General features: G+C 41.9%; 1 protein-coding gene across 3 annotated transcripts in view; it reads left to right on the plus strand.

Moving 5' to 3' along the window:
• The window catches only part of znf385c (zinc finger protein 385C), a 142,859-nt gene that overhangs the window by 40,592 nt on the left and 74,370 nt on the right, over positions 1-27,897 (plus strand). For all 3 annotated transcript variants that reach the window (XM_034711044.1, XM_034711047.1, XM_034711045.1), the window contains one exon: positions 15,195-15,521. In XM_034711044.1, coding sequence (XP_034566935.1) covers positions 15,197-15,521 — 325 coding nt within the window. In that variant the 5' untranslated portion in view covers positions 15,195-15,196. The remainder of the gene's footprint in view (positions 1-15,194; positions 15,522-27,897) is intronic.

The raw sequence follows: 27,897 nt of genomic DNA on the forward strand, positions 1-27,897 counted from the left end.
ATCCACCACTTCCTTTCTGACTTTTGTGGAATCTTGTTTTTGTGACATGAAGGCAGAATTTGCTTGATAAATGTGTGTGATGAGGAGAACAGGCATGTCCCCCCTGCATGCTAACAGACTCAGCTTTAATAAATGGCAGAAACTAAGAGAGAGACTGCTGAGCTGAATTCACTGGCAGGAGATGTGTTCCAGTAGCCAACACTGTATGGACTGCTTGCTGAGAATCTCAGATCTGTTAGACTGATGGTGCCACCACGTCCCAGCTGGCTAGTATGTTAGCCGTTAGCTTGCCAGCAACAATAGTTCACCAACTAGTCCTTGGAGAACACAACCGTGCTTCCAGAACTAAATCTTTTACAGAGATGCACTGAATAATTTCGCTGTGCCTCTTTCTGGTGTGACCTTAATACACAACAAGATATCTCTGAAGACTGTAAAGGATAAATCCATTAGTTTGTTAGCCTATAAATCAAATTTGATAAGAGTCCAATTCAAACTTCACATTTGTGGTCATTAAAGCTGCTGTGTTTGACTTCTATGAGGTGATGTTAAAAAGAAATGCAGAGAGGATTGTAGAAATGGATGAGAACTTCCTCAGCTGTCCACAGTGAAGTCTGAAGCAGCAATGTGTTGTTTTGGATGTTAGCTCATTGGCATGTTTCGCCCCATTATTGTGATGTCAATGGGCCTACCACAGCGTCCGCAGACATGGAAGTAGGCCACGTTTCAAAAAAATCTGCGCTTGCTGTCGAGTGGAGTTTGGGCTCTATTCAAAAACATCGTTGCCAGTGACATTGATGGAGAAGCACAAACACACTCCACACCAGGAAGAGAAATTGTTGGATCCATTTTAATTTGGACCAACAGAGGTGTCACACCTCAGCTCAATTTTCTGTACGCACATCTGGAGGGCTAACGAACCCAATTTTGTTTACTTTTTATGGCTTTCAGAACTATCCGCCCACACATGCAGGCAGTTGAGATGCTGCTCATACGTCTGTCAAAACAGAAACTTGTAGGATGATGACAGGGAGACTTAAAAACAAAAAAATCCCCAAAATATTCAATCTTTTCTTTCTTTCCTTGCAACAAATGAAATAAAGGTTTGATTTTACATTAAAGATATCATCACAAAGACTTTCTGATAGTCTGTCTATGCTGGGGGGTCTGAGGAGTTTAGGTCAGAAACTAATTCATATTTAGCGACTGGTTGCTAATTTCTTTGTCACACTCATTTAGGGTCAAAGAAACATCACCCTGTCTTTCACAGTGACTGCACGGCCAAATATCAAACAGCACCTAAGTTTAGTCCTGCTCTAACACCCAGCGACATTCTCACTTGTCATCACTGTATTCACTGATCCATGACACTATTCGAAGAGTGTAGCCAGTATAATGGCCTGCATTGAACAACAACAAGAACACATCATAACTGACCCATATGTGTTAGACATCTGGTGTCCGACAGGGTGGAGATGTTTTCTTGACGGTGTATCCTGTTACAAATTGTTTTTTTGTTTCTCCCTACACTCTAAACGCATCATTTTTGACACACACACACACACACACACACACACACACACACACACACACACACACACACACACACACACACACACACACACACACACACACACACACACACACACACACACACACAAGTTGTTGCATGTTTAAAGACTGTATTAGCTTCATTAGCTTCTTCTGTACACATGCACAGTAGGTCTTTTCTCAGCTACTTGATGTTTGTCTTGTGTAGGGTTGCAAAGTGGGGGAAAATTTCTGGTAAATTTCCATGGGAAGTTAAACTGGGGAATTTTGGAAATGTTCCAAATTGGAAACTTTCCATGGGAATTTAAGGGAATTGAGGGTAATTCAATGGAAAGGTATCCTATCCAAGCATAAATATTTGTTTTGTTATAAGCAGAAATCCCTCCAAAATAAAAATCATCTGTGCATGTGATGGAGGAATATCATAGATATTCAACTGTACTTGCATGAAATCTGGTTGTTTTAGTCAGGACTATTATAGAATATATTTTCCCCAACTATATTTCAGTTCCCTATTAAAAGCCAACCTTCAATTTAGTAAATTCCTGGTTTATTCCCATAAATTCCCATTTATTCCCATGAAAAGTTTCCAATTTTGAAAATTCTCGGAATTTTGCAACCCTGGTCTTGTGCTACCAAGTAGCTGGTAGCATCTTTTAATCCCCTACCATGGTTTATCATGTAATCCATGAGCATCAGTTAGCTCTGTCACTACCACTGTGGCAGTAATTAAGAGGGCCTCTGTTGCTTACTGATATCCCCAAGTGCATTAGACAACAGATTCATAACCAGCAGTGAATTGTCATTACAGCCATAAAGAGAATGCAAATTCAGTTTACTGCCAGGTGTTAAATAATTGATACGGTGATAAAACCATTTTCCTGCTGGGTATTACTTCAGAGAAGGCTGTTGTGGAGGCACAGTCCAGTGTTTTGTTATTAATAGCTGCTAATTGTGAGTGGCAACTTGATTGAGTCACTTCACTTCCTGCGAGAGCAATTGACAACGCACAGACATTATCACATGTCATACACAATCATGCAAATGTGTGTCTTCTCACACACTCATTTTCAGTGTTAAAGGAGTCTGCTATGTAATTAGCCTAGTTTAGCAGTGTTAATAGGTTCCTCAGGGTCTTTTACATGCTGATAGAAAAAGTGGAGAGGATTTGCCAGCGTTGGCAGAGAGGGCGGGGGAGGAGCTGGAGCACAGAGGTGTGTGTAATTATGTAGAAATACAGCTGATACTTTTAGCAATATGTGATAACAAACACATTCTCAAACCCTGACCATGCTGGGCTAGTTTTTCTGTAAGACGACATAAAAGTTGATTTTTTTTTGTAGATGATGCCAGAGGAACACACATGTTTGGCTTGTGAGCTGTGTGTGTGCTGCTGTAATCACACTTAATCAATCACAGCTAACCACAGAGTCACTCTGACTAGCCATGTTTCTCTGCATGCTCTAAAGGGTTACATGTGTGACCCAGATCGCACACAGAGGTTACTGACAGCTGATTTATGACAGTTAATGTGTTCGTGTTTGTCTGCTCATTCTGGATGGCTTTTGGAAAGCATCCAAAAGCACAGGATGAGTCTGTAGTGTTTCTGTTAGAGCGTCATAAGGTTAAAAAAACACATGCACCTCCTCAACAAAGATTTGGAATGGATGTCACTCAGATTCCAGGATCATGCTCAGTGCCACTCACCCTCCATCCTCACCCCCACTTTGCCCTCAGAGTCTCTGCTGGGGGCAGTCTTGCTCTGATTGCTCTGACTACACTTTTGGAGCACATACGACCTGATTATAGTCTCTGCCATACAGACAGTATGCAGCAGACACAAAGGCAGCACATGCACCCAAAATACTGCATGATGCTTATCTTTAAGGAACAAATACTGATACAGTACTTCTTTTAAATGAGTCAGCTGTATTAGCAGCTGCTTTGATCACCAAAATTGAAATCTGAAATCTGAATCAAGTCTTTGAGATTTTATTTGCTGAAAACAAATTGTTTGAATCTGCAAATCTTCCTCCAGCTTGAAGATTAGTAGCTGGCAGCAGCTCAGTCTTCACACTTGAACTCTAATAAATCCCCTAGCTAAGGACTTGTTGACAATAAGATCAGGATTAGGTAACCCATGATTAGATTAAGTTAGATTATTAGATTAGATGAAATCAGAGATGCAGACGCTGTAAAGCCTTCTGTTAAAAGAATCATACAGAGGAACCTTATTGAAAGCGACAAACAGCTGTGAAGTACAAACAGGCTGAGAGCTGTTAATACGTCTCTATGCCGGGTGTGATGCATGGTGATCTACAGAGCAGTGTGCAGGAGAGCTCTGTGGCAGTGGGCTGTGTTAATGTGTTTATCGGTCCAACTGAATGAAATTAGCAGGACTTGAATGCGACACAACCTTTAGTTCATTGACAGTCTTTATTTATATTTTTGCTCTCTTTCCACCTGATTTTCTGTCTCCTGGTTACACTGCAAAAAGACAACCACAACATTTCCATGATCCTAACTACCAGATTCAAACTTGCTTCAAGGTCAAAGTATGATGGACATATGTCTTTGAATTTATTCCTCAAGCAGATATTTGACGAAAGACTCAGCTTGTCTTTCAGCTTTTCTGTTAAGCACACCAATGCCAGTCGGGAAAAATACAAAAGTTAACGCATCAATTGAACCTGCAAGAAAAGGTGTGTTTATGAAAGTGACTTGAGTGAACCAGTTGCTGTGTTGAAACCTCCACTGTAGGTCCTCAAGTGTTAAAAAGCAGAAGATGATGAATGCTATCACCTGATCCACAATCTTTTTGGGGAAGATTTGATATTTAAATCTTAAACTGTGAATTTAACAGCAAAAAAAACCCCATATCTAAACATATATTTTCCCTATGTATATATAATTCTAAGACATTAATGCTGCAGTTATCACTAATCATTTTTACATTGGCATTACATAACATGCAGCTCTGCTCACTCTATGAACTGCCTGTGCAGCACTGAAGTAAAGACCTACAAAGTGAGCAAATTGCTGCCAAACAAAGTTGAGCGTTTAGCAGCTACAAAGCCTGCTATTACTTCAGAATTTGGTGGAACTAAACAGAGCTATAGGGGAATTAATTTAGACCTGCATTCACCAGGTGGCTGGAAATGTGACTCTAAATGAATGCATTTGGTGTATGTGAGATGAGGTTTTTTGTTTGTGTGTTTAACTTGCCTTAATAACTCCAAATGGCCCAGATATATATATTTTTGTTGCATACATGTGACTTCTCTGGACCAAACAATTCCCCTTATATTGATATATAATATATTTGTAGCTTCCACACAGCACACTGTATGTTCAGACCATTCTCTTAGCTTCCTTCCATCAACCAATTTCCTACCATTCCCAGCATCTATAAATATTGTCTCCCCCCTCTAATAATTTATTTTCTTTCTGTCTATCTCCATGAGTAGCATGGCAACGTAAATAATGAGAGCTTGAAGTTGTGGCCAGATAATCCTTCCTCTTGTCGTTGCTGGCACTGAGAGTGCAACTACACTGATGGATACAGGGAAAGCTTATTGGCAAGTACAGCTTGCATGCCAGCATCAACACCAAAGTTGATCCCTGGATAATATGGTTGGATACTCACTGTTAGATATCACATCACACACGCACAAATAGACATGTGCTCCTGAATCAGCATTTCAGCAGCAGTTCTGCTCTTTATCTCCCTTTACTGGGACAGCTCTGCCTTTGAGACCACTTCCTGCAGCGCTGATGCTGCATGTCCATTCGCCTGTGTGCATGTGTGTAGATTTAGTTTGATGTAGTGTGCCCAATTTGAAATCACAGCTCATCATGTCAAGGCAGCCATTTTCACAGGAAAAGGAAGCATTTGATGCCAGATCCTTTGAGTCAGAGTTTCTCATGTTTGTTTGGATGCTGTGTAAATAACTCCCCACCTAAATCACGTTTGTTTACAAAAGTGCAGGCAATTTGTCAGTGTGTTTAACCACATGTGAATGAGACGGACTCAGCTATCTGTGTCTAATGAATATCCTCCTACAGAACTAATGTCATTTAGGACAGGTAGGAGTGAGGCTAATGCAATCAAATCCTCACAGTAATTACAGCTGTCCTCTGTCCAGGACTGGATATGCCACACCGATGAAGAGAAGCTGCTCATTAGGATGTTTGTAAGGACCTCCTCCATTGAAGGTGTCAGTAGGTAGATCCAGAGAGTGGACTAAATTTGGCATCACAAAACCTAATGGAGGCTTCTGGTATTAGGCATTTGGACTTCACCACTTCACCACTTCTGCAGAAACATGGACTTTGCAGAACTGTGTTGAGTGTATATGTAGAAAGCATTACTTCAAATTTTAGCCCCTTTCGCATGTGTACTCCTGAAAATTTCGACAAAATTTCAGGACAGCCAGCCCCTGAAATTTTCCAGAGCTGCTCTCTCACATAGTGAAGTTTCCTCTGCTGGACGGGAGGGCAATGGGGGTTTCTCCAGACACAAATAGGACATTAAAAGACACTGCAGTAGTCATCATGCAATGTTTTTTTGTTTATTTCAAGTTGTATTTTTGGGGCTTTTACACCTTTTATTAATAGAAGGAGAGGACAGTGGATAGTTTAGGAAACTGGGAGAGAGTAGGGTAATGACCCACAGGCTGGATTCGAACCCGTGCCGCCTGCTACATGGGCGCACAACTTAACCAGTGGGCCAAGTCCGCGCCCCGTCATGCAATGTTTACAAGATGTCCAACGTGGCAGAGGAAGCAGAGTCGGACACTATTGTCAGGTTTATTTGGCTTCATATCAGTGCTAAGTGTAAACAGATGGGTTCACAGTATCAACAAATGAGTGGAAGAGAACATTCATGTGAGCACAGAAGAGTATGAGGCTGTTTCAGTAACACAGTTGCACTGGTCTGGAACCAATCGCAGGTATAAATGTCACTGACTTTCCATCTGTTATCTCACATTGGCTCACCCCAACTTCATGCAGGAATTATTTATTTCTACAAGGAGACTGGCATGAAAACGTTGAGGCAATGTGTGAATATGTGAATTCAAATGTTGCTATCAATTTTGGCCTGTTCAGCCTACCGCTGTTATTCAGAAGTTGTGCTTAACAGTCTAAGACATCTCGGGGAACTTTAAGTGGGCATTAAAGAAACAAGTTTTCCTTCTTAAATCTGGCAAGCAATTCTTTTTGGCTTTAACAAATGATAAGCACAAAATGTCCCAACCAGCACACTTACTTTTTGGAAGTAATCTTCAAAGTATTTCTGTAATATTTAAGCCTTTATGATAAAGCTGTCACCAGAGTTTGCACTATAAAAGAATCACTGTGACAGTTTTAAACCTGCTGTGAGAGATTTAAAGCAGAGAGCTGTGATGCTGTGATGCTGTGATGCTGTGATGTGCAGCTGGAATAAACAGACATGACTGCATTAATGTCAGAACAGCAGGGGCCGATAACTTTCTTGAGCTCTCTTTGCCAGCTGAGGTGTCTTAACCTGTTCAAGTCACTCTGGCCAAAGTAGTCTGGGGTCAAAACAGAGTGGAGTCCTGAGTTTTACATGGTTAATAAGAGTCTCTAAGAGGGAACATCTGCTGCACACATCTCTAGTCTTAAAGAGAGGCAAACCAGAAGCTGTTTCTGACCACAGAAGCCAGCAGATTTACTGTGGTGTAGTCTTTATTCAGAAAGCTGAAATCATCTACCCGCTGTAAAATATATTAGTGTAAAAGTATGTTTACTCTGAGGGAGGAGTGTGTGTTGGTGTGTGTTATGCATGCAGGAATTTGAGAATAGAAAATGACCATCCTTTTAAAAGAAGCTTTTTTCCATGTTCAGGCTGAACAGCATGAGAAACAACAGTGTGCACAGGTGCAACTTCCATCCCTCTTCCTCGCCTGAAGGTTATCTGTTTCCTCCCATCTCCATCAGTCATGCTATCCAGGCTACAGCTGCCTCCCCGTAGTCTGCAGAGTGCATGCAATAGCTTTGTGTCACACAAACTGTGCAAGAAAACTCCATGATTTTGTCACTGAAGTGAGGAAGCTTGCAGAGGCTCAACACAGAACTATTTGAGCGTATCAGAAAATAATTGCATTGGTGTTTAGAGAAGAAGATGAGTTGATACTGGCACATCATTCTTACTTAGCCTATTTTATCATTTTTAAATATATGCAGGATTAGAGTCTCTTATCTAAAAGGGAAAATTGCATCTCCTCTCTCTGCATAATCTATGTCCAGTCAGCTCTGAGCTAATCCCATTCCCCAGACATCTGACAGAGTACACAAAAGCATCTGTATCCAGCTGGATGTAAATTTGCACTGGTATTTCCTTCATTTAAAGCATAAAGACTATGATTGTGTAACTGTCATGATACTATGTGTTTCATTGTTTCAGAGTATGTCTGGAGCAGGCAGAAATGACGCAAGGTTAAAAGCTTTGGCCAAAACAGATTGTAAAATAAACACCTCTGAGAAAGGCCTTTGGATAGACGGCAATCCAAAAATGTTTTCCCTGCTGGATGGGAGAATAAAGATGGTGTCTCTGCATCTGTGTATGAATGAGTGCAGCTGGTGGACTTTGCTGTGCATGTGTGTGTTTTGACTGTGGCTAAGCCTGGGTTTGTCCATGTCTAAGTATATCTAGTGTTGTATGGAACCGCTCCCAGTGTCGGTGGTTACTCGTACTGGGCAGTTCCCCAGTTGGGTTTGTGGTGAAATGTGAACAAGGCGAATATGGAGCTGTTTTCGTGCACTCACTAACTTTAGAACATTTGAAGCAGACGGATGTTTGAATAGGAGTGCAAAAACTGGAATGCTCTGTTTTGTTATGAATAGGGCCTCAGTGGCTGAAGTCAGCAGTGCTGTGGTTGTGTGCCCCTTTTTAAAAAAAATCTTTACACCAGGTTATTGTTTTGTCATTCATTTGATTTGGGGCATGACATAAGGATATTTTATATTACGCTGATCCCTCATTCTTCAGTAAGATATCTGCCTAAATAGCTATCAAAGTTCATTCAAACTAGCTTCATGCTCAGACTACATGCTGCTACACAAATGTCTCTCCTCTTTTTATATATTGTTGAATAATTCATACACCACTTATATGAAGTACCATCCATGCCATCCTCTTTATTGCAAGTATACTTTGAATGTTTTTATCTTGATAAAAGTTCAGAAGAGAAATTGCACTGCACTCAAAGAAATCATCATCAGAAGTTTCCATAGTGTCTTTATCTTAGACTATGATTATTCCCAAGAATGGAGAAAGTTCGATTTAGATCTATATATAATATGATATAAGCTATCAATCATATGTTTTGACAGCCTGTAATCCATGTAGGATTCATTTACTTTTGTATTGTTCTACAGTGGATAGCAAAAGTCAACACACCCTTGTAAAATGCCAGGTTTTTTGATGTAAAAAAATTATACCAAGATAAATCATATCAGAACTTTTCCACCTCTAATGTGACCTATAATGTGAACAATCCAACTGAAAAATAAAAAAATCTTTTAGGGGGAATAATAAAATAATAATAAAATAATGTGGTTGCATAAGTGCACACACCCTCTTATAACTGGGGATGTGGCTGTGTTCAGAATAAACAATCACATTCAAACTCATGACAAATATTGCTCTGTATACACCTGTCATAATTTAAAGTGACTTTAATTAATCCCAGTGAATCCAATCTAGTAGGATTTTCCTGACATTTCTTCAGTTGCATCTTACAGCAAAAGCCATGGTCCATAGAGAGCTTACAAAGCATCAGAGGGATCTCATTGTTGAAAGGAATCAGTCAGGGGAAGGGTACAAACATTTTTTCAGGGCATTAGATTTACCATGGATCACAGTGAAGTCATCATCAAGTGGAGAACATATGGCACAACAGTGACATTACCAAGAACATCCCTCCAAAACTGAGGAAAAGACGAGAAGAAAACTAGTCAGGGAGGCTTCCAAGAGGCCTACAGCAACATTAAAGGAGCTGCAGGGATTTCTGACTAGTACTGGCTGTGTACTACATGTGGCAACATCTCTCTCGAAAAAACGGAGTGCTGTAATAAAATCAAGAGGTGCTTCATACAATTATTAGTTAAAGGGTGTGTACACTTATGCAACCACATTCATTTATTTTTTTATTTTTTATTCTTCCCCCTAAAACATTTTTTTTTTTAAATTCAATTGAATTGTGCATGTTATAGGTCACATTAAAGGTGGAAAAAGTTCTGACATGATTTATCTTGGTCTCCTTTTTTTACATCACAAAACCTGGCATTTTAACAGCGGTGTATAGACTTTTGCTATCCACTACATATGCTTGCATGTTAGCATCAAGTTTTGTGGTTGAATGTGCAATGTATGTGCTGTCACCCAAACCCCTCTGATAGAATAAAAAAAGAGATTCTGTCCGTCATACAATTTGAGATTCTGGCACCTTGATAGCTTTCCCCTGAGGGCTGCATGTAGGAGATGTTGAAATATCACTGTGATAATGAGAAAAAGAACCGGGGCAAAAGAACAGACTCTGTGTGGGAGAAACAGAGACACAGAGAAGGAGAGAGATATTTCCAACTTCTTGAGGTTTAAAGCACATTCCAACACTGGTGGGGACGTGATGAAGCTACATTACATATTTAGAATTTGTTTAGGCTGTTGGACTCAGACTGGATGGTCACAGTGTTTGACGTGAATGTACCATGGATGGAGCAAATGTTGAGCTAAATGTGTCGTCATCTGGTCAAAACATTGCTGCAGAAATAGAGCAACAAATATCTTTCCTTCTGAACAGAAGTAAATGTCAATCTTTCAAATCTACATTGAAACAATTCTAGTGGCAACTGTACGGATGGTGTCCTCTGTCAGTCATTCTGCTGAAATAAAGGTCATAAACAGCACTCCACATTGTGCACAATTGTTTTGTCTTTATTTAATAGGACAGCTGGAGAAAGGCAGGAAATTGTTGGGGGCGGTATAGACATGCAGCAAAGGGTCAATACTGCGACGAGGACTATAGCCTCTGTGTATGAGGTGCACAATTTAACCACTGAGCTAAACTGGCACCCCATTGTGCATGATTGACATGACCTCCAAAGCAGGAAAAACAACATCCTCAAAACTGTCACTGTTTGCATCCTTTCCAATGATGCATTTGTACCAGATGTAGGAGATTTGACCTCTCAGTATTCCTCTTTTTCTCATTATACATGTGCAGGTTTTCTTTCTTCTTTCCTGGTACATACAGTAAGCCCCCCCCCCCCCCCCCCCCCCCCCCCCCCCCCCCCACACACACACACACACACACACACACACACACACACACACACACACACACACACACCACAGACAGCCAGAGAAATAGAATCAGTGTGATGTTGTATAAATTTCCCCCTGGTGAAACTATTTTTTTTTGCTAGGACATGCTGACACACACTCATGCACAAGCAAATACAAACACACACATAAACACACACACCGGGAACAAATGCCCTCCTTGTGCGCTGCCAGAGAACTGCTGCAAACAAAGATTAGAGAAAATACATCAATTTATGTGCCACTGCTTTTTATTTACTCCCAGGCTCGAGCTCGGGCTGACAGGGGCTGCAAACACTGGGTCTCAGCTTACCACTCCAGAACCAACCACACTGTAGATGTCTCTTCTTTTTCAATGAGCAAAGAAGTGATTCCTGTATCATTAGGCTCATTAGAGGACTGTGGCGTGGACTCTTCATAATCAACAGTGATGCTCTGGACACAAAGGCATGGGACTTGAAAGACCTCAGCCTGTTCTGTCGTTGCAGTAATGAGAATTCAGTGGTGATGACAGTAATTTGACTTTGATAAAGGCAATTATACAAGCGCCTTTGTGCTCCCTTCACTAGTCTTCTTCCTGCTTCTCTGCTATCACTGACCTGATGTAGTCAAGTGCTCTGACTTTTGCTCGGTTGTCAGAAAGTTTGCATCCTCACCCTCCTGAACCATGTCAAACAGAGCAGCAGTATCATTTACCTACAGCCAGAACTGTCAAAACTCTTCTCTTCTGAGGAATTTTGCTGCGTATCGACGTTTCACTTGTTTAGACTGAAGTCTTCTCTGTCTGCCTTTTCCCTCCTGCATGCATGTGTATCTGTTTATCTTCTGAGGCAGTGTGCACAGAATAAATATGTGTGTTCTGGCTGCGGCGATGCGTGTTCCACTGATTGGCTTTCATTTTTTGTTGATTGTGTTTGTTTATATTATCAAGGTCAGTGCATGTGCCCCGGGCAGCCAAGTATAACTTTAGTCGCGTCTAAATGCTTCTGTGTAGTTGCGCATGTTTGCTGAATTGCTTCCTCCCTGTTTACACCATCTGACGGCAACTTATGTTTGGCATGTAACTCTGCACAAAATTGTGTGTGTGTGTGTGTGAGTGTGGTGTGAGTGTGTGTGTGTGTGTCAGTGTTCAGACATGCATGTGTCTTGCTGAGTTTGGTGTACGGTATCCGCCTCTCATCAGTGTGATTTAAGAGCTGCTAACATGCCTAACATGTTTGCACTGGTCCATCTGGGGTCCAGTTTCTCCCTGCACCTGGAAGAACTGACGCCCCAACGCCAACTGTGGGCGCAGCGGATGGAGGGGGGTGCCCGTCATGGTGGGCTCTGTGGTTAGAGCCAGTTTGAGCTAAAGGAAAGTGCTGTAGTATTTCAAGATCAGTGAGCAGCGGACATAAGATCATAAATAGAGCTTTTATTGCTGAGCTGCTATGCTGCGTGAGACGGGCTCTTTCAGCGAGATCACAGCAGTGATTGATGGTTCCCTTGTGGAGGGAGGAGGGTGAGTGCGCTGTAGGCAGAGGAGCCCAACAGACAGTTGAGGCAGCGGACATGGCAAGGCTGGCAGAGTCTCCCATCCTGCCTCCCCTCCCCCAGGGTTCCCTTCTGACAATCTCTTTCCCCATGTCAACCTGCAACTCTGTGTGTGTGTCTGAGTGTGTGTAGGCCTGCAGGTCTCTGAGTGTGTCAGCCTGTGTGTCTGTGTGTGTATCAACCCTGCAGGTGTCTGAGTCTTTGTTGGCCCTGCAGGTCTTTGAGTGTGTCAGCCTGCAGGTTTGTCTGTGTCTGTCTGTCTGAGTCTGTCTGTGCATCTGTGTGTGTTTCAGCCTACAGGTCTCTGGATGCAGACCCACCATGGGGCACTGTCTCATGCAGCCTCTACTTGCTGGGTAGTTTTTGAATTATGAAGGGGATTGAAGTATTGTTTTTAATAACGTAGTAAAAAAGATTCAGGGTTTAACCAACAAATAATATCTAAAGTGCTTCGCCAGGCTTCTGTCAAAAACATTTAATCACAGTTGATTGTCATTGACTCGGTCATAGTCAGACTCTACTGTGTCCACACTTCCTTTTAGGCTGCGAACAATGCTTTGGGTTATTTGCTGTTCTGTAAAAACATCAAGTTGCATCAACAGTAAGCAGAAATATTGAAAGGGGACCTGGTTTGGTGAATTATTTTCATGTGAGGGATGCAAAAACAAACAAAAAAGAGCAAAAGCTTTTTAAGTTGTGGACAAAAAAAAAACATTTAGCCAACAAACAGAATGAAAATATTAAGTTTATTTTTCATTCCATGACAACACAGCTCACACTCAAAATGCAGATGGTGTAACAGACGGGAAAACTTGTTTCTATTTCCTGCTGTGTTCATATCTAGTGACTCTAAAAAATCCTAAAAAAAAAAAAACACTATCCAAAGCTACATTTTCTGCATTGATGATGAGAAGCTTTTGTCAGTTCTGTGCCACACTGCTCTTCATGGTATCTGTCATGCTTTGGCATTTGTTTACAGGGCATGAGATGTATCAGAAAACAGCAAGCATGGAGTAAATACCTACTTTCAGCTACTGGAGCTGGATTTGAAACCTTCAAACACTTGAACCGTCTGATATTGTTCAAAGTTCGTTATATAGGTCTGTTAATGTTCTGTGGAGAAGTGCTCTGACTGCAGGTTGTGATGGAGGACAGAGGGCTGTAACATCTGCTTTGTACGTTCTGTTCTTTAATTCTTCATTGAGGGTTGTGCTTTTACAACTGTGCTAATTTGGGGTGGCTAGCTCCGTAGTTTGGCAGCAGGGCGAGGAGGTTGCGTGGTTAAGGACCACAGAGATTTTTTTCATTCACTGCCAGAGAGAGAGCAGCATCGCTCTGAGCTTTTGAGAAAACATCTGATGGAGCCTCTTGAGTGCTCTCAGATTGGCAACGTGAATAGCAGCTTTCATGGAGGCTGCTTGCCCTAATGTGTTTTAGAGCCTGGTGTGTGTGTGTGTAAGTGTGTTTGCCCACTTTAGTGTTTGTTAGAATTTTTTCATTCACATAGGTATGTATGCATCATAGACTCCACTTCACTTTGGTGTGTGTGTGTGTACGTAAATAACTCTAGGCGGAGGCAAAGGGTTAGCAGCAGAAATTCACGGCTGGGTGTATTTCTGGGACTATTTTCCCGTAGTGATGTCTCAATCCTTCACAGAGCTACTGTAGACCTGCCTTTTTATTTATTTATATAGACAGTAGCTGCAAAACAAACAGCTCCTCTCTCAGACTATCTCTCCTGGGACGTTGTCTTTTCTGACCACAGACCAACCCAATGCTCAGGCGGTGTCCTTTTTTTGACAGAAATGTCACTTTGCTTGTTTGTATCTTTTGATATCACTGCCTTGCTCTCCTGTTAACATCCCTATATCCAGGTCAGGCAGGGCTGTCAGGGTTTCCAGTCTTTCCAGCTAGATGCACAAACATAGCACATGGGAAAAGCGTGTCAGTTTAAGGTCCCACACGTTTGTACATTTACTGCACTTGCTTTTATATCCAAAGCTCTGCCGTCCTAATTTGAACCTTGATGTCAGCAAACATCATCAGAGCTGTTCCCTAAGCCAAAGACTCCCACTTGTTTTCCTGTTTGTCTATCTGAATGAGGCACCACTTGGCTGAAATTCTCCGCAGAGGCAGCAGAGATACTGCTGCAGCATTTTGGCTTGCAGGGGATGCACAGACAGTGAGCAGGCATAGAGGCATCACATGTGTAGCAGCTTGGCACAGGGGCCTCGTTGGTCCTCAGAGAGCCTCGCTGCAGCACTCTGTCTCCCCCAAGTGGTGCACCACTGCACCCCAGGACCACCACCATCACGGCCTGACTTGTGCCCAGTATGTCTTTTTTTTGTGTCCTGATGTCTTCATGAGTGTGTGTGCAGTGCACATGTCGCCTTGTTTGGATGGTGATGACAAGCATGACAAGCATCAGACAAAAAGAGGGTAACATTCCACACACTCCCCACAAAGCTGTGGGAATCAGGGGTATTTTTCCCCATGTGTACTGCAGCTATCAGGTTTAAACAGGCCGGCTTTGTGTGCTGTGTGAGCCAGTTCAGCCAAGACTTTGGAAAATGATACCTCAATCCCCTGGACTGTGCTCCATGCTGTGTTACAAATGCTAACACTGGAGCTTTAGAGAACATCAGACATGTGTAGTCTCAAAAATGTTGAGAATTAGGTGGTCAAACACCTGACCTCTCAGAGTGAGGTGTCCTTACTTTTATATTTATCCTGACTTCTTCTTCTCTTTCTTCTTCTCTCCCAGGTATGAAGCGTCCGTTCAGCCCATCAGCTCTATCCGACACCGAGCTGGAAAGGAGTGGGTTTGGCAGCAGGCTGATGCAAATGGACGGCGAGCCGTTCTGCGACAGCCAGGATGAGGGTGCAGTACCGGATGAGCAATCAGCAGGGGGTGCCCTGCCCTCTGCGCTCTGCAGAGCCAAAAGGGAGCGAAAGCATCGGAGCTACACGCTGTGCGAAGTGTGCAACATCCAACTCAACTCACCTGCTCAGGCACAGATCCACTACAACGGGAAATCGCACCAGAAGAGACTCAAACAGATAAGCAATGGCAAGATGCCGAGTAACACAGGTATGCCTGCAGCGCTGTGCGTCTGACCAGTGTGTTTGTTCATAGTCCCCAAATCAGATCTAAATGCAGAACAATGGGTAAAGTGTCTTGCTGCTGGATTTTATAACCCTGTGGAGCACAATGCAGATTTACACAATCCCACACAGTTTTCACAGTACACTGTTACCAGCCTCTGTGTGCCAATCCCTGCTAGTTGTATTCAATTGGATTCTATTTGCTGAAATGTGTTCAGACAGAGCCTTAGGCTGAGGAGACACGCGCACAAACACACCCACACACATATACACAATCAGAGCAGAGCGGACTGAAGTCAGCGAGTGAGAAGCTAATTAAGTGCTGCTTGTGTTTGATGGTTGTGTTCCTGGGTGTGACGCAGGGGGAGTTGAGTCGGACATTTTGTCATTCTAGTCACAGCCACGATCAGGACTGTGCTCAGAGAGGATCGGCCTCTCAGATAAGTTATACTTGTTGGCTTTCTCTTTAGCGCTTCTAAAATGCACACAAACGATTCACCAACAAAAATTCAAACGCTTACGTTTAAAGAGAAAGATGGCAAACCAGATAACTGAAATTCAAGCAAAGAGGAATGACAGTTTGGAACCCGAGTTGATAGCAGTTGTCTGAGCTTGAAGATGTCTGTTTGGAGTAAGGAATCACATGACTTTCATCTGTGGTCCAGTGCATGTGTGTTTTTATCTGTGTGTCATGCTCTCAAACTCTTTTAGTAATACAGATCCTGAGTCTACTCTTTGTGCTGGATCAATTAGGTCAAAGATGAAGCATTGCAAGGGAAAGTCTGTGTTTCCAAGGCAGCATTGGTCTGATGGTTAGGGGTAAAGCCTTTTTCAACAGTTAAAGAGATGGATGGAAAATAGCCCTTAAACTGTTTCATTAAAATCTTGGTGAGAGAATTAATCAGAGAAAGTAACAATACTGGAGTTCTAGTAATGATGCTCACACTTCTTGGTGACCAATTAAAGGACAAGGGTGTAGAAAGGGATTTCCAGCAAATCCAGCAGTCAGATTTGAGTTTGAAACACTCCCTTGTTTGCCCCTCCCATGGATGAAGCCTTCAGCTATCATTGCTGCCAGGATGCCTAACCTACCTGGTGCCACGAATCAGGTGTTTTGCTTTCTAAGGTTTTACAGTGAATGCAGCAGGAGCAGTGTAACATGTGCAATATGTAAAAGAACCATCATGGAGGAAGACAGAGAAGATGGGGTCAAACTCTACGCACGACTCAGTGCTATCTGATGATGCATTTAAATTTCCAGATACGCAGACAGAATCAGTCATAAACTAATGTTAATACATGAAATGTGTTTTCAACACATCCAGAATGTCCCACACACTCAGTCCAGGTCCCTACAGTGAAGAGTTTGGAGTCACACACATAGACTGTATAAAATATTGATGTAGTATCCGTGACGTCACCCATCTGTTTCTGAAGAGCTGTTTTGAGGCCAATCGTCGACGGCAGACATATTGCTGCTGTTGAGTGATTGTGACGTAAAGAGGCGGGCTTTGAGCCTCCTAGCCAACAGCTACAGTGTTCCCTCAGTCAGCTGTGCCTCTCATTGGAGGACTCGCAATCTAAATATCTTCCAAATTGCTGCGTTAAAAAAAAATCACCCGCCTTAAAGTGTGTGCTGATCGAGAAATGAGCTATCCAGACCACACTCGTCTTTTGTACCAGGCTGTAAACATGTTTATTTCTGCTGTAAAGATCGGCTTTTTTTTTTTTTTGGAAATTCTGTTTATTCATTTTTCTTCATTCTTATTCGGACAAACAGTTTACAAAACACCATAGAGTACAACAACAAAACAAAAACAAAGAACAAAGAACAAAGAACAAAACCATGCCATGACAAGGAGAGTTGCACCCACAATCTTCAATGTAACATACACATACATATCATCCCCTTACACCTTACTCACACATCTACAGGTGGCTGACATTTGAACACAGAGGAAGTACGAGTACCAATAAGTTAAATATTGTATTGACCGGACTCTAGATAGGCCATCCAGGGGTCCCAGGTCTTGTGAAACAAAGATCTGCTTTTTTGAATTGGTGTGTATGTGGTCTCCAGTACTTCCGTAGCCAGCCTCAAGTGGATCCTCGATGAACTGCAGTTTTTAGCACTTTGCATTGGACTCATATTTTTAGACCGGAGGTTGCCGCTTGGTCACACAGCTGTCTCTCTTTTTATAGTAAATAATAATATTAACAATGAGGACTCAACTCAGACCTGATTCAGATTCTTCTCTGGTGTCTCAGACTTGACTCAGACTTTAACACATGAGGACTCAAGACTCAGATTTGTAGTCCGGTGACTTGACTACAACATTGGTCTGTTCTGTTAAAGCTGCTAAATACTACACACTGCACCTTTAAGAGGAAGCTTTGTTTATCTTCTTTGAGACACTGTAATATTTTTAGAACGCACTTTAAAGATACTGTAGACACCCTTTTTTTAAATAAATCATATAAAGATTATTTAATGAGAGGGACTCTGCTAAAACACAGTCTCATGCAGATTTTAAAGCCCTATAAGAAATATATCCTATTTCTTACGGGCTGAAATGATTTCATTGAAACAAAGAGATTTTTATAAATAAAATAGTCCTCATTAAGTCTTATATAGTATTGCTGTCATGGCGTTATTTTTAGAATGTGTGCAATTTCTTATTTCTAAAATAAAACCCAGAGAGGCTAAATAGTAGTGCATACATGAAAACTGTTTGTGAAGCTGCTGAAATATGATCTCTGTATGATGAATATGGTCACATGCATCATCTTGGCAGTAAAGTTAAAAGACCATTCTCTGGCTGTGACTCTCTGTGGTTGCTTTATGAAGCTTCTGTCATTGATGCATTTCTCTGGTTTATTTTGTCAGAAGTCTGCATGAGTATGAAATATTGATTTAATTCAGTAGTTGTAAACAGTACCTAAGGAATGCATTAGGCAGCAGACATGACAGGCCATCAAATCACTTTGATGTTTTGTTTTAGTTGTGCCTCAGCAGCTGACAATAAGAACAGGAAGAAACTGTCAATGACAGCACATGTCTCTGTTCAGTTAATGATCACAGAGGAGGACTGCACCATGAGCAGTGATTGACAAAAGTACAAATGTAGAATTGTGTTGTTTGCAAAGAAAAATGAAGAAAAATAGGATGATAAGTTTGTGGCCAGGAAAACTGCGTTGGGAGAAAGCCAGTGTTCACAGAAAACATTCAGCAGTCTTTTCAGATTTTTCTCCATTAGTGCTGTCAGGGCCTGAGATCAGCAAATAAGAAAACCAAGCTGGGCTGAAAATTTTGTTTTTGCATTTATACACAGAGTGCTTAGGTCCACACTTCACCAACAATACACCCAGGAGGATTCTGAGGGTCTGGACTCTGCTGACAAAAAGAAATGGAACCATGAAAAATATGTTTTTATTTTATTATGATTTTACAGTATGTACATAAACACACTGTCCTCTTTGCACGTGTTTCAGATTACTCGTTATGTGTACTCATTAATTCCAAAACAACATACAGACCCCCCGAAAAGATGCATTCACCCCCAAAGAAATATTTAATCAGAAATCACATATGAGCAACACACACAATCCACTGCATTTTATGCACATCTGTTTTTTTACTCAGCCTTCATCGGCTGCTCTCTGTCTCAGTCAGTGTGTCAGTCTGCAGCAACACACGCTGAGGAAGGCTTAGTGCTGCTACATGTCCGTTGCTGGTCCGTACGCTGCATGACCCTGATTTAAAGCTGTTAAAAGACATTTAGTGTGCTGATTTCTTTACCTTTTGAGTTGTATCAAATTTACTCCCTTAATGTGGTCATGGATCAAGAAATAAACTGTAGGTACCAGAGCCTTATTTTGTACCAGGCTGTTAACTGCCACTGCCTGCTGTAAAGTTAGGCTCTTTGAAATGTGGCCTGATGGGCTTCCTTGGTTTTGGAAGCCAGCCTCAAATTTTTTGCACTTTCACACTGGATTCTTTTTTAAACATTTGCTACTTGCCTCCATGAATGCTGTGGTTTTGGGGGATTTATCATGAATGATAAACTAATCTGTTCTTCTTGCCGGAGTCAGAAGACGTGCACCTATTAGCATTTAGCTTGCTTTGACCATTGTAGTCTTTGCAATGTGCAAGTGTGAATTTCAACAGAGAACATTAGGCAATGCAAAGTGTTTAACCATTCTGCCTTTGTCGTCTCCGGCGCTTTGATGTGTACTTTCTGCTCGGATTCAGCAGACTGGCAAGCATGGAATAAACTTAATCCACACTATAATAAAGCAGAAACTCTGTCATACACACAGGCCATGTGATGTCTTCACTCCCTGTTTTGGTACACTGCTGCAGGTGATGCAGACTGCATAACAAAAAGTTTGTGGGTATGTGTTTGTGTGTTGTGTTGTGTTGTGTTGTGTTGTGTTGTGTTGTGTTGTGGGTTGTGGTGTGTGTGTGTGTGTCACGGGGAGGGAATGCTGAACTGTTTTGCTGTGCAGATTCTCTCTGACATGCAGTCACAATCACACAGCCTTATCTCTGCTCACCTTCTGCTGACTCCCTGAGGCAGCCCGCCCCGCTGTGTCCTTAGCTCCACCAGAGCTCCTCTGCTCACTGTGTGTGTGTGTGTGTGTGTGTGTGTGTGTGTGTGTGTGTGTGTGTGTGTGTGTGTGTGTGTGTGTGTGTGTGTGTGTGTGTGTGTGTGTGTGTGTGTGTGTGTGTGTGTGTGTGTGTGTGTGTGTGTGTGTGTGTGTGTGTGTGTGTGTGTCCCAGTCTATGCACATATGTGTGCATCCTGCATGTCTGCTTCAGATATATTTAGATTTTTTAAATGCTGCAGATCTGGAACTTGTGCTGAGGAAACATAAATACAAGCTTGGGTGCATCTGTGTTTGTGTCAGCCCCCATATGTACAGTAAGGCCTCTGTGCCTGATATGGATGTTTATGTGTTTATAGACTCCATGAATAAAGAATACAGCATGTTTTTCAGTTAAATAAACGTGTTCTTGTATTTGTGTGTGTGTGTCTCCCAGCGATTCGTCTCTGTGTCGGCGTGCGTTTCCCTTCCTAGCTGCTTCACTGAGCTGACAGTGGGTTCAGGCTCTTTTTTCTCTCTCTCCTGTCTCCCCTTGCTCCCTCCTCTTCCTCATCTCTCTGCTCCTGGATGCTGGACATGTGGTCCAGTCGGTCTGACTGAGGGAGGAATATGCCAGTGATTAAGTCATTTCATCCTGTTATGGTGGAGAAAAGTATCTTGAGTAGCTTGCAGTCTGACAGATCTGGGTGTAGAGCAGTAGTCCAGATGTTTGAGTTAACATATTAACTTTGCTGATTATGACCAATCATATTTTCAATGAATGAGTGTATCATAATTTAAACATAATGTACTAGCTTCATGCATGCATTTCAAAATTTAAGGGAGACATGATTTATTCATGTGAGTAAAAACACATGTTGCTACTAGAAGTGCATGTCATTGTTTTTTTAACCCTTTATCTGGGCGGAAGAAATACGTTTCTAGAAGCTAAAAGAAAGAAAAACAAAAACAAATGCAAAAGGTATTTTTTATGTTGTCATGGCTCTTTTATAGCGGCTAATGCTGGCTATATTTCATCCTGTCCGAAAGAGAAAAACAATCACAATGCTGGTGATATTTCAACGCCACATAAGAACAAAACCTAGTGGCAGAGAGATATTTTACAGATTTACAGTCATTGTTTATTCAAGTTTGATGAATTCAGCTCTTCATCATCTGCGTATTGTTTAAAAATCACTTTCCAACCAAAATGCTCTGAAATACTCTGCAGTCTTGTTGAAAAATAAGCAACATTTTTCATCCCACATTTATAAATCTGTTCAGTTTCCTTCTAAACGTAGAAAAAAGCCTGGGTGATGTGGATGAGGCAATGCTTCAGTCTTAACATAGCAAAGGTATTAAACTGAATTTTCACACTCTCCCTATTTCCTTATGTTTGTCTCGCAGAGAAAGTCTAACATAAGATTCTGCCATCAAAGCACCGTCCATGTCATCTGTGAATTGGCCAAAGCCTGAGCTATGGATGTGTGTGTGTTTACAGTGCACCTTCAAAACACTTGTGATGAGTGTTTGTTGCTTTCTTTAACAAGGATAAACTGCACTTGAGAACTCGGTTTGTCCTCTACATTGTTCAAGGAAATTGAGTTGAAAAACACAGACAGCATATTCATAAATCTTCTCAAGGCCAACAAAAAAGTTTGAAGTTAGTGTCTCTTTTCTTGTCAATGGCAACTCCAAATGTCCTTGTATTTGAATTGCAAGTCTTCCTGGCAGCTGAAAGTCCTTGCAATTTAAGGGTTAAATCCTCAGGTCTTAAATGCATACCATGAAAAGTGACATAGCACTTGAAATTTTTACCTCCAAGTTTTTTAAAGAGCATGTTCCTATTTGCTGTTAAACCTCAAATACCCCCTCCCTCATTGGCGATGATGGGAAGCCTCTGACGTTCTCCGACCCGCCGATTAGCAGAAAAGAGCCCGGTCCTCTGAGGGAGACGAGCCTTAATACTTTATAATTAGCATCCTATTAAGTTTGGCCAAGGACACACTGATAGTCACACCAAAATACAGAGACAGGCGATTAAAACATGCCGTGCCGCTGACAGGAATGCCTCACACTTGTGCACTTACACTCTCTGTCATGGATATACACATGTGGCTTAATTGTCTGGTACTATAAATACATGTATGTTTCAGAGCTGATTATGAAACAGTAGAGTAAGAGTGAGGAGGGATGAGAGAGCGGACAGCAGTCTGGCCTGATATGACCCAACAGAAGTGAATCTGGAACCATAAATCTTAAGGCGCACTGTTTGCCTGTGTGTGGTGGTTTGTATTTTCTCTCATGTTTATCTTCTTGAGCACTGCGAGGAGGCATAAATGCGTCATGTATTGATGTGTTTCTGTGCGAGATAGAGCGAATATGAAGGAGGGTGAGAGGATATGCATTCGTTTTATTTCCCCGATCCTTTCGTTTTCCTTTGATTTGTGCAGATGTCTTGTACACTGTGCGTTTATGTGTTAGTGTATGTTTGTGTTATGTGAGCCTCCTCTTCATATTGGTCTCTCCGTCATGGCCCCTGTCTGACTCCATCTCTCTTGCTCTGTTTTAATAAAGCGTGAGGAATTGGATTAAAGGCAGGATTTTCTGCTTGAATACATGTGCGCATCTGCGTTTTATTTTTGTGATGACATCTTCCTATAATTTTCCCCGCTCAGAGAAAAACAACCACCTCCTCACACGCATGTCTATAGATATGCTGTACATGTGTATTAAATGACTGCTTGTTTTGTGTAGCATCCTTTGATCCTTTTGATTCTGTGCTTTATGGAGTGATGCTTGCCTCTGATTGATCTATTTGATATTTTCATGTTTTCATTCTAGGGCTGTCAAACAAATCATTTTTCAATCTCGATTAATCAGAGGTGTGTCCATAGTTAACTCAAAATTAATCACAAATTAGTCATAGTTTTTTACTTCTGTAAATGTAACTCAAAGCTAGGGTTGGTAGTCATGGGAAACTAGCATGAATTTGAATGTAGCATTTCCTTAGGACTCCGTCTAACCCCTCCCCCCCCTTCCCCTCGGAGCTCCTCCTAAGCGACGCCCCCGCTCACATGCATGAGCGCTGCTGAGTCGCGACCATATGATGGTGACTGATTCAAAACCGGTGCTCAGCACATCGTTTGTGTTTTGCACTTCGTCAATTCATGTCTCACTCAGCAGTCAGAAAACACCAAAACATATCATAGTGAAAGTTAAAAACGCAAACAAACATGGCTTCTGTTAGTACTCACAACTGTCATTAAGAAGAAGAAGAAACGTACTTTATTAATCCCCAGGGGGATTACTCGTGTTGTTTTTCGGTCATGCTACACGCACAGTTTTTTGGTATATATACATACAATCATGCACACACACATGCAGTGGGCATGCACTTTGGGAGAGATATCAGAGTGAGGATACTGCCATCAACCAGCGCACCCCAAGCAGTTGGGGGTTCGGTGCCTTGCTCAAGGGCACCTCAGCAGTGCCCAGGCAAGTGAACCAGCACCTCTCCAGCCACCAGTCCACTTGCCAAACTTCGTCCATACTGGGACTCAAACCAGCGACCCTTCGGTTCCCAAGCCAAGTCCCTATGGACTGAGCTACTGCCGCCCCCATTATCCAGTTGTACCGGTGACATGATATCAGGAGAAAAGCTATAATACATATAATACATCTACATTTTCTGTAGGACTTACTAAATATCATTCTTTTTTTTTTTGCTTGTCAAAAAACCGTGGTGAGAGCTTTTTAGACTCTGTTCCGGACCTACAGTCCTGAGCAAAGCACCTCATCGGGTCAGAGGGGACAGGCCTGTGGTCGAGCGAGAGGGGCAGTAGATAAAGGCAGGGGAAGCATAGGAAGGGGACAGGGAGTGCACTCCGAGGAAATGTGCGTGCAGGAGGCGGGCAGAACGGCACAGGAATTGATTGGTTTCATAAATTGGACCCTAAAGGCGGGGATTGGTTGTTTTTTTCCCAGGTTTACTCCGGCTTTGAATAGTGTCTTTTTTGGCTCTTTTTTATGAACACATTATGTATTCATTGGGTCATAAAGATCATTTCAACCAGTATAACAAAAAGGTGTATCTACATCTGACTACCAACTCCAGCTTTAAAGAGATAAATACGCTGGCTTTATGTAAATGTATGAATATTTTTATTGCAACGATGACAAACACTGTACAGAAACATTATCCAGAATTCTAGTTCATTCTAAAATTATAGTACAATAAAGTTCTTTAAATTTAAAAGAGGACATTTATAGTAAATTAAAATCATGATGATGGACTAACAATAATCTTGCATCTTTTACTATTCAGTTTTAGAATCATGTAACTAACCTTTCTTCCCCTCTCTGTTTTTTCATTACATTGCCAGTTTTGCTAATCCCCTAAAAAACAATGTGGCTGTAGACTCCTGAACTTTGCTATGGTCCCCTCAGCTAGTCACCCTTCTCACAACCGCGCCCTAAGGTGCCCCCCTCCCTTCACCGCGACGGCAGTTCAAACTTGGGAAAAAGGTCGGCAGTCATACCAGGGTCGACACACAGGGCCTAGCGGAGCAAGAAACACGAGGAGCGGGGCTTATAAGGCCACAGGGAGAGGGGCACATCTCTCAGAAATCATCCGCTGTCTGTGTTTACCCGGAGCGCTGACAGGTCGACCGGCTCTGTCTGCGGAGAAGGCCAAGCTTACTGTGAGCTCTTATCTGGCTTGTCTGATACACAAACCCATATTGCCACAGCTGCTGCACACACACATATCTGTTAAATGAATGGAACTGTTTGCCAGTTTGCTAAATGTCAGAAAATATCAGTCACTTTCAACAGTATTTTGTCTATTCTTTCTTGCTCTCTTACTGGTGCTATCGTTCCTTCCAAATATGTTACTTGCAATTTGAAAATAGAGTTAGGTATTTGTGGGAAAGACTTGCATTAATGTTTGTGTTGTGGAGAATTTCAGCTTCAGCTCCACTGAACACTGAACATCAGCAGATACATCATACATTTGATAGAAACAGCAAAGTAACGCTGTTTGCTGATGACACTCTTGTCTTTCTCTCACTCTGTCTCTTTCTCTTTTGAACAATTTCAGCCTTTCTCCAGTGATTCATTGCAAAAAGGCTTTCTTTCTGAGTAAAGAAGAGCCCTTTTAACCCCCCCTCATCTCGCCTCCACCTTGGCTATCCTCAGAGCCCCATCATTACAGGCCTTTAGAAGGGCAAAATTACAGCAGAGTGACTTATTACCAGCTGTATCCAGGGACAGGGATGGAGGTTAGGGAGGGAGAGGGCGGGCAGGAGTAAAGGGGAGATATACTGTGATAAAGCAGATGAGGGACAGGAGCAAGGTAGATGGAGGTTCTGAGATGGGAAGGATCACATCAGCGTGACTGAGATAGAGGGACAGGGTAAAGATTAGAAAGAAGATTGAAAGGCTAGCTTGAACAGAGAGAGTGGGTGCTGTGAGAGAGAGAGCGCAAGAAGCAGGCGCAGACAAACACTGTCATTTATCGAGCGAGGCTGAGCTGTCCACTAATGGACACATGATATATGGCCCCTTAAAGTTTGCTCTGACTTACAGTTCCCAAAGTTCACACCCCTCATCCTTCTCGTCTAGTGACCTGCCAACGCACCGGACGCCAAAACCAACTCTGCAGAGGTTCACTACATATTTTGTCTGGAAACAATGGGATGCTGATGTAACCTCATGAGAACCCTTGTTTCTCGTCTAATGAGTAGAATTAGCGGCAAACTAGTCTGACAGTGTTGGTGCATGTGTGAGGGTGTGCTGTGGACCTCCAGAGACCCTTACTGTGTTGGGCAGAAAACCAAAGCAGACAAGCTTTAGTAAACAGATGTAAACTAGGTGTACAGGGTGAGAGTGAGAGTGAGAGTAGGAGGAGGGCAAATATTATACACTAACAAGCTCAGAAATAGACATCTCTATAGCTTTCCCCAGATCCATCCACAAGGGAAAAAACACTGGATTCATACAACTTTATTTCACACTGACAAACATGTTTTTCACATGTTTATTTGCACACATCATACATAAAACATCCCATAAATAGAACAAACAGCCAATTAGCCAAAGTAGTTTTCATGTCAGAACTATTTTTTTTGTCAAATTTGAAATTTATAACTGATGTTAGTCATAAATTCATTGAAGGCTTAAAGGTTTATATGTAAATCACCAGTCAAACAAACAAAACTATTTCAGATAAGGAAACATAAGTTTATTTGTTTTTTCAAATCAATTGTTACATGACTCATTATAAATCCTCTCTGTCAGTGGGCTTGAGGTCATGTTGATGTCTGCATTCTGCTGACAGGCTGAGCTCTGGCAGGGAAACAGGAAACCAAGTTACCTAAGTTGTATTTTATTGTGTATGTCAGGGGCAGAGGTTTGATTTTAGAGAAATGTTATGGATTATGGACCACAACAGCATCTAAATCAACTGGAGTATTGACATAAACATGGATACTTGTGGGTATATTGACACCTATTGAACATGATATTAAAATGCTATTTAGGTAAATATAGCTTGATAAGAAGTGCACTTTGCCCTTGCAGAAAGCTTGATTGGTTGCTTTTTATTAACAAGTAAAGATGTAGGACGAAATAAGGGTCAATATGCCTCATTCACTAATAAATGCATAGGAATGTTCTTTCTTTGGGCATAAAATAAGTGCATACGCAAAATCACTGTCGGATTCATGACACATGCGTTCCAGCCAATTTTGTTCTCACCACCTTGCATATATTAGTGAATCAGAATAATTCTAAATTGACAGGCGCATGCCAGCAACCTGCAATCAGCATACTACCACGCCCCAATATATCTATATAAGGATTTCTGTTCGGTGCATCAAGACAAGAAGGGTAGAGGTGATTGTTGCGGAGGTTTAGGCAAGAGAACCAACACTTTCTCGAAGCGTATCAGCAGGAGTCACCACGACAAAAAAATGAGGCCTGGATTTCTATTACTGAGGCTGTTAATGCTGTGTCTCCTGAGGTTCGCACCGTGGCTCATGTTAACAAAAAATGGTTTGATATTAAAGTGGACACAGAAAAAAGACTAGCAGAACAGAAAAGAAGGAAGGAAACTGGAGGAGGACAAGGACCACCTGATCTGACAGCTCAGGATTAAAGAATGCCTGCGATTGTTGGAGACAACTCCATATCAGGAATATGTTCCCAAAACGAGGGATAAAGTGATGATATTCAACCGTCGCCTAATGGTAATTCATTTAATTTAATAAACACAGCACACCAGAATTATCTTTCATACTTTCTCGGGGGCGTAGAGTAACATGTCCAAACACATTCAACAAGCTTTCAGCAGCCCAAATGTGCGCTCTACTACGGCACACGTGTGTGGGCATGGATGTTGTTATAGCACACCTTGTATGAGCCATTTTTACCTATGTTGTTTTTGTTTTTTGTTTTGTTACTCGCATAATCACCACAAGGGGCACTTCAGGTAAACGGGCAGTTAAATGCTACAAAAGGGGCACAGGTGAAGTAGTGATCTTGGGAACGGGAAGAGCACCCAGACAGTGACTAAAATCCGGTCAGGATAGTCACTACACACCTCTTAGAGGGTTTCCGGATCTGCAAATGGACTCATAAGCCTGGTTTTAAGGTCATCCCCCCCGGTCACCGAAAAACAACAACATTTCAGCATAAACAGGATACAGACTTAAGATATACATAACATAAAACATGCTCACCAACAAGCCATCCATTTCTTAGATCAGGGGTTC

This window comes from Notolabrus celidotus, chromosome 20 (genome assembly GCF_009762535.1).
Source record: "Notolabrus celidotus isolate fNotCel1 chromosome 20, fNotCel1.pri, whole genome shotgun sequence".
NCBI lineage: Eukaryota > Metazoa > Chordata > Actinopteri > Labriformes > Labridae > Notolabrus > Notolabrus celidotus.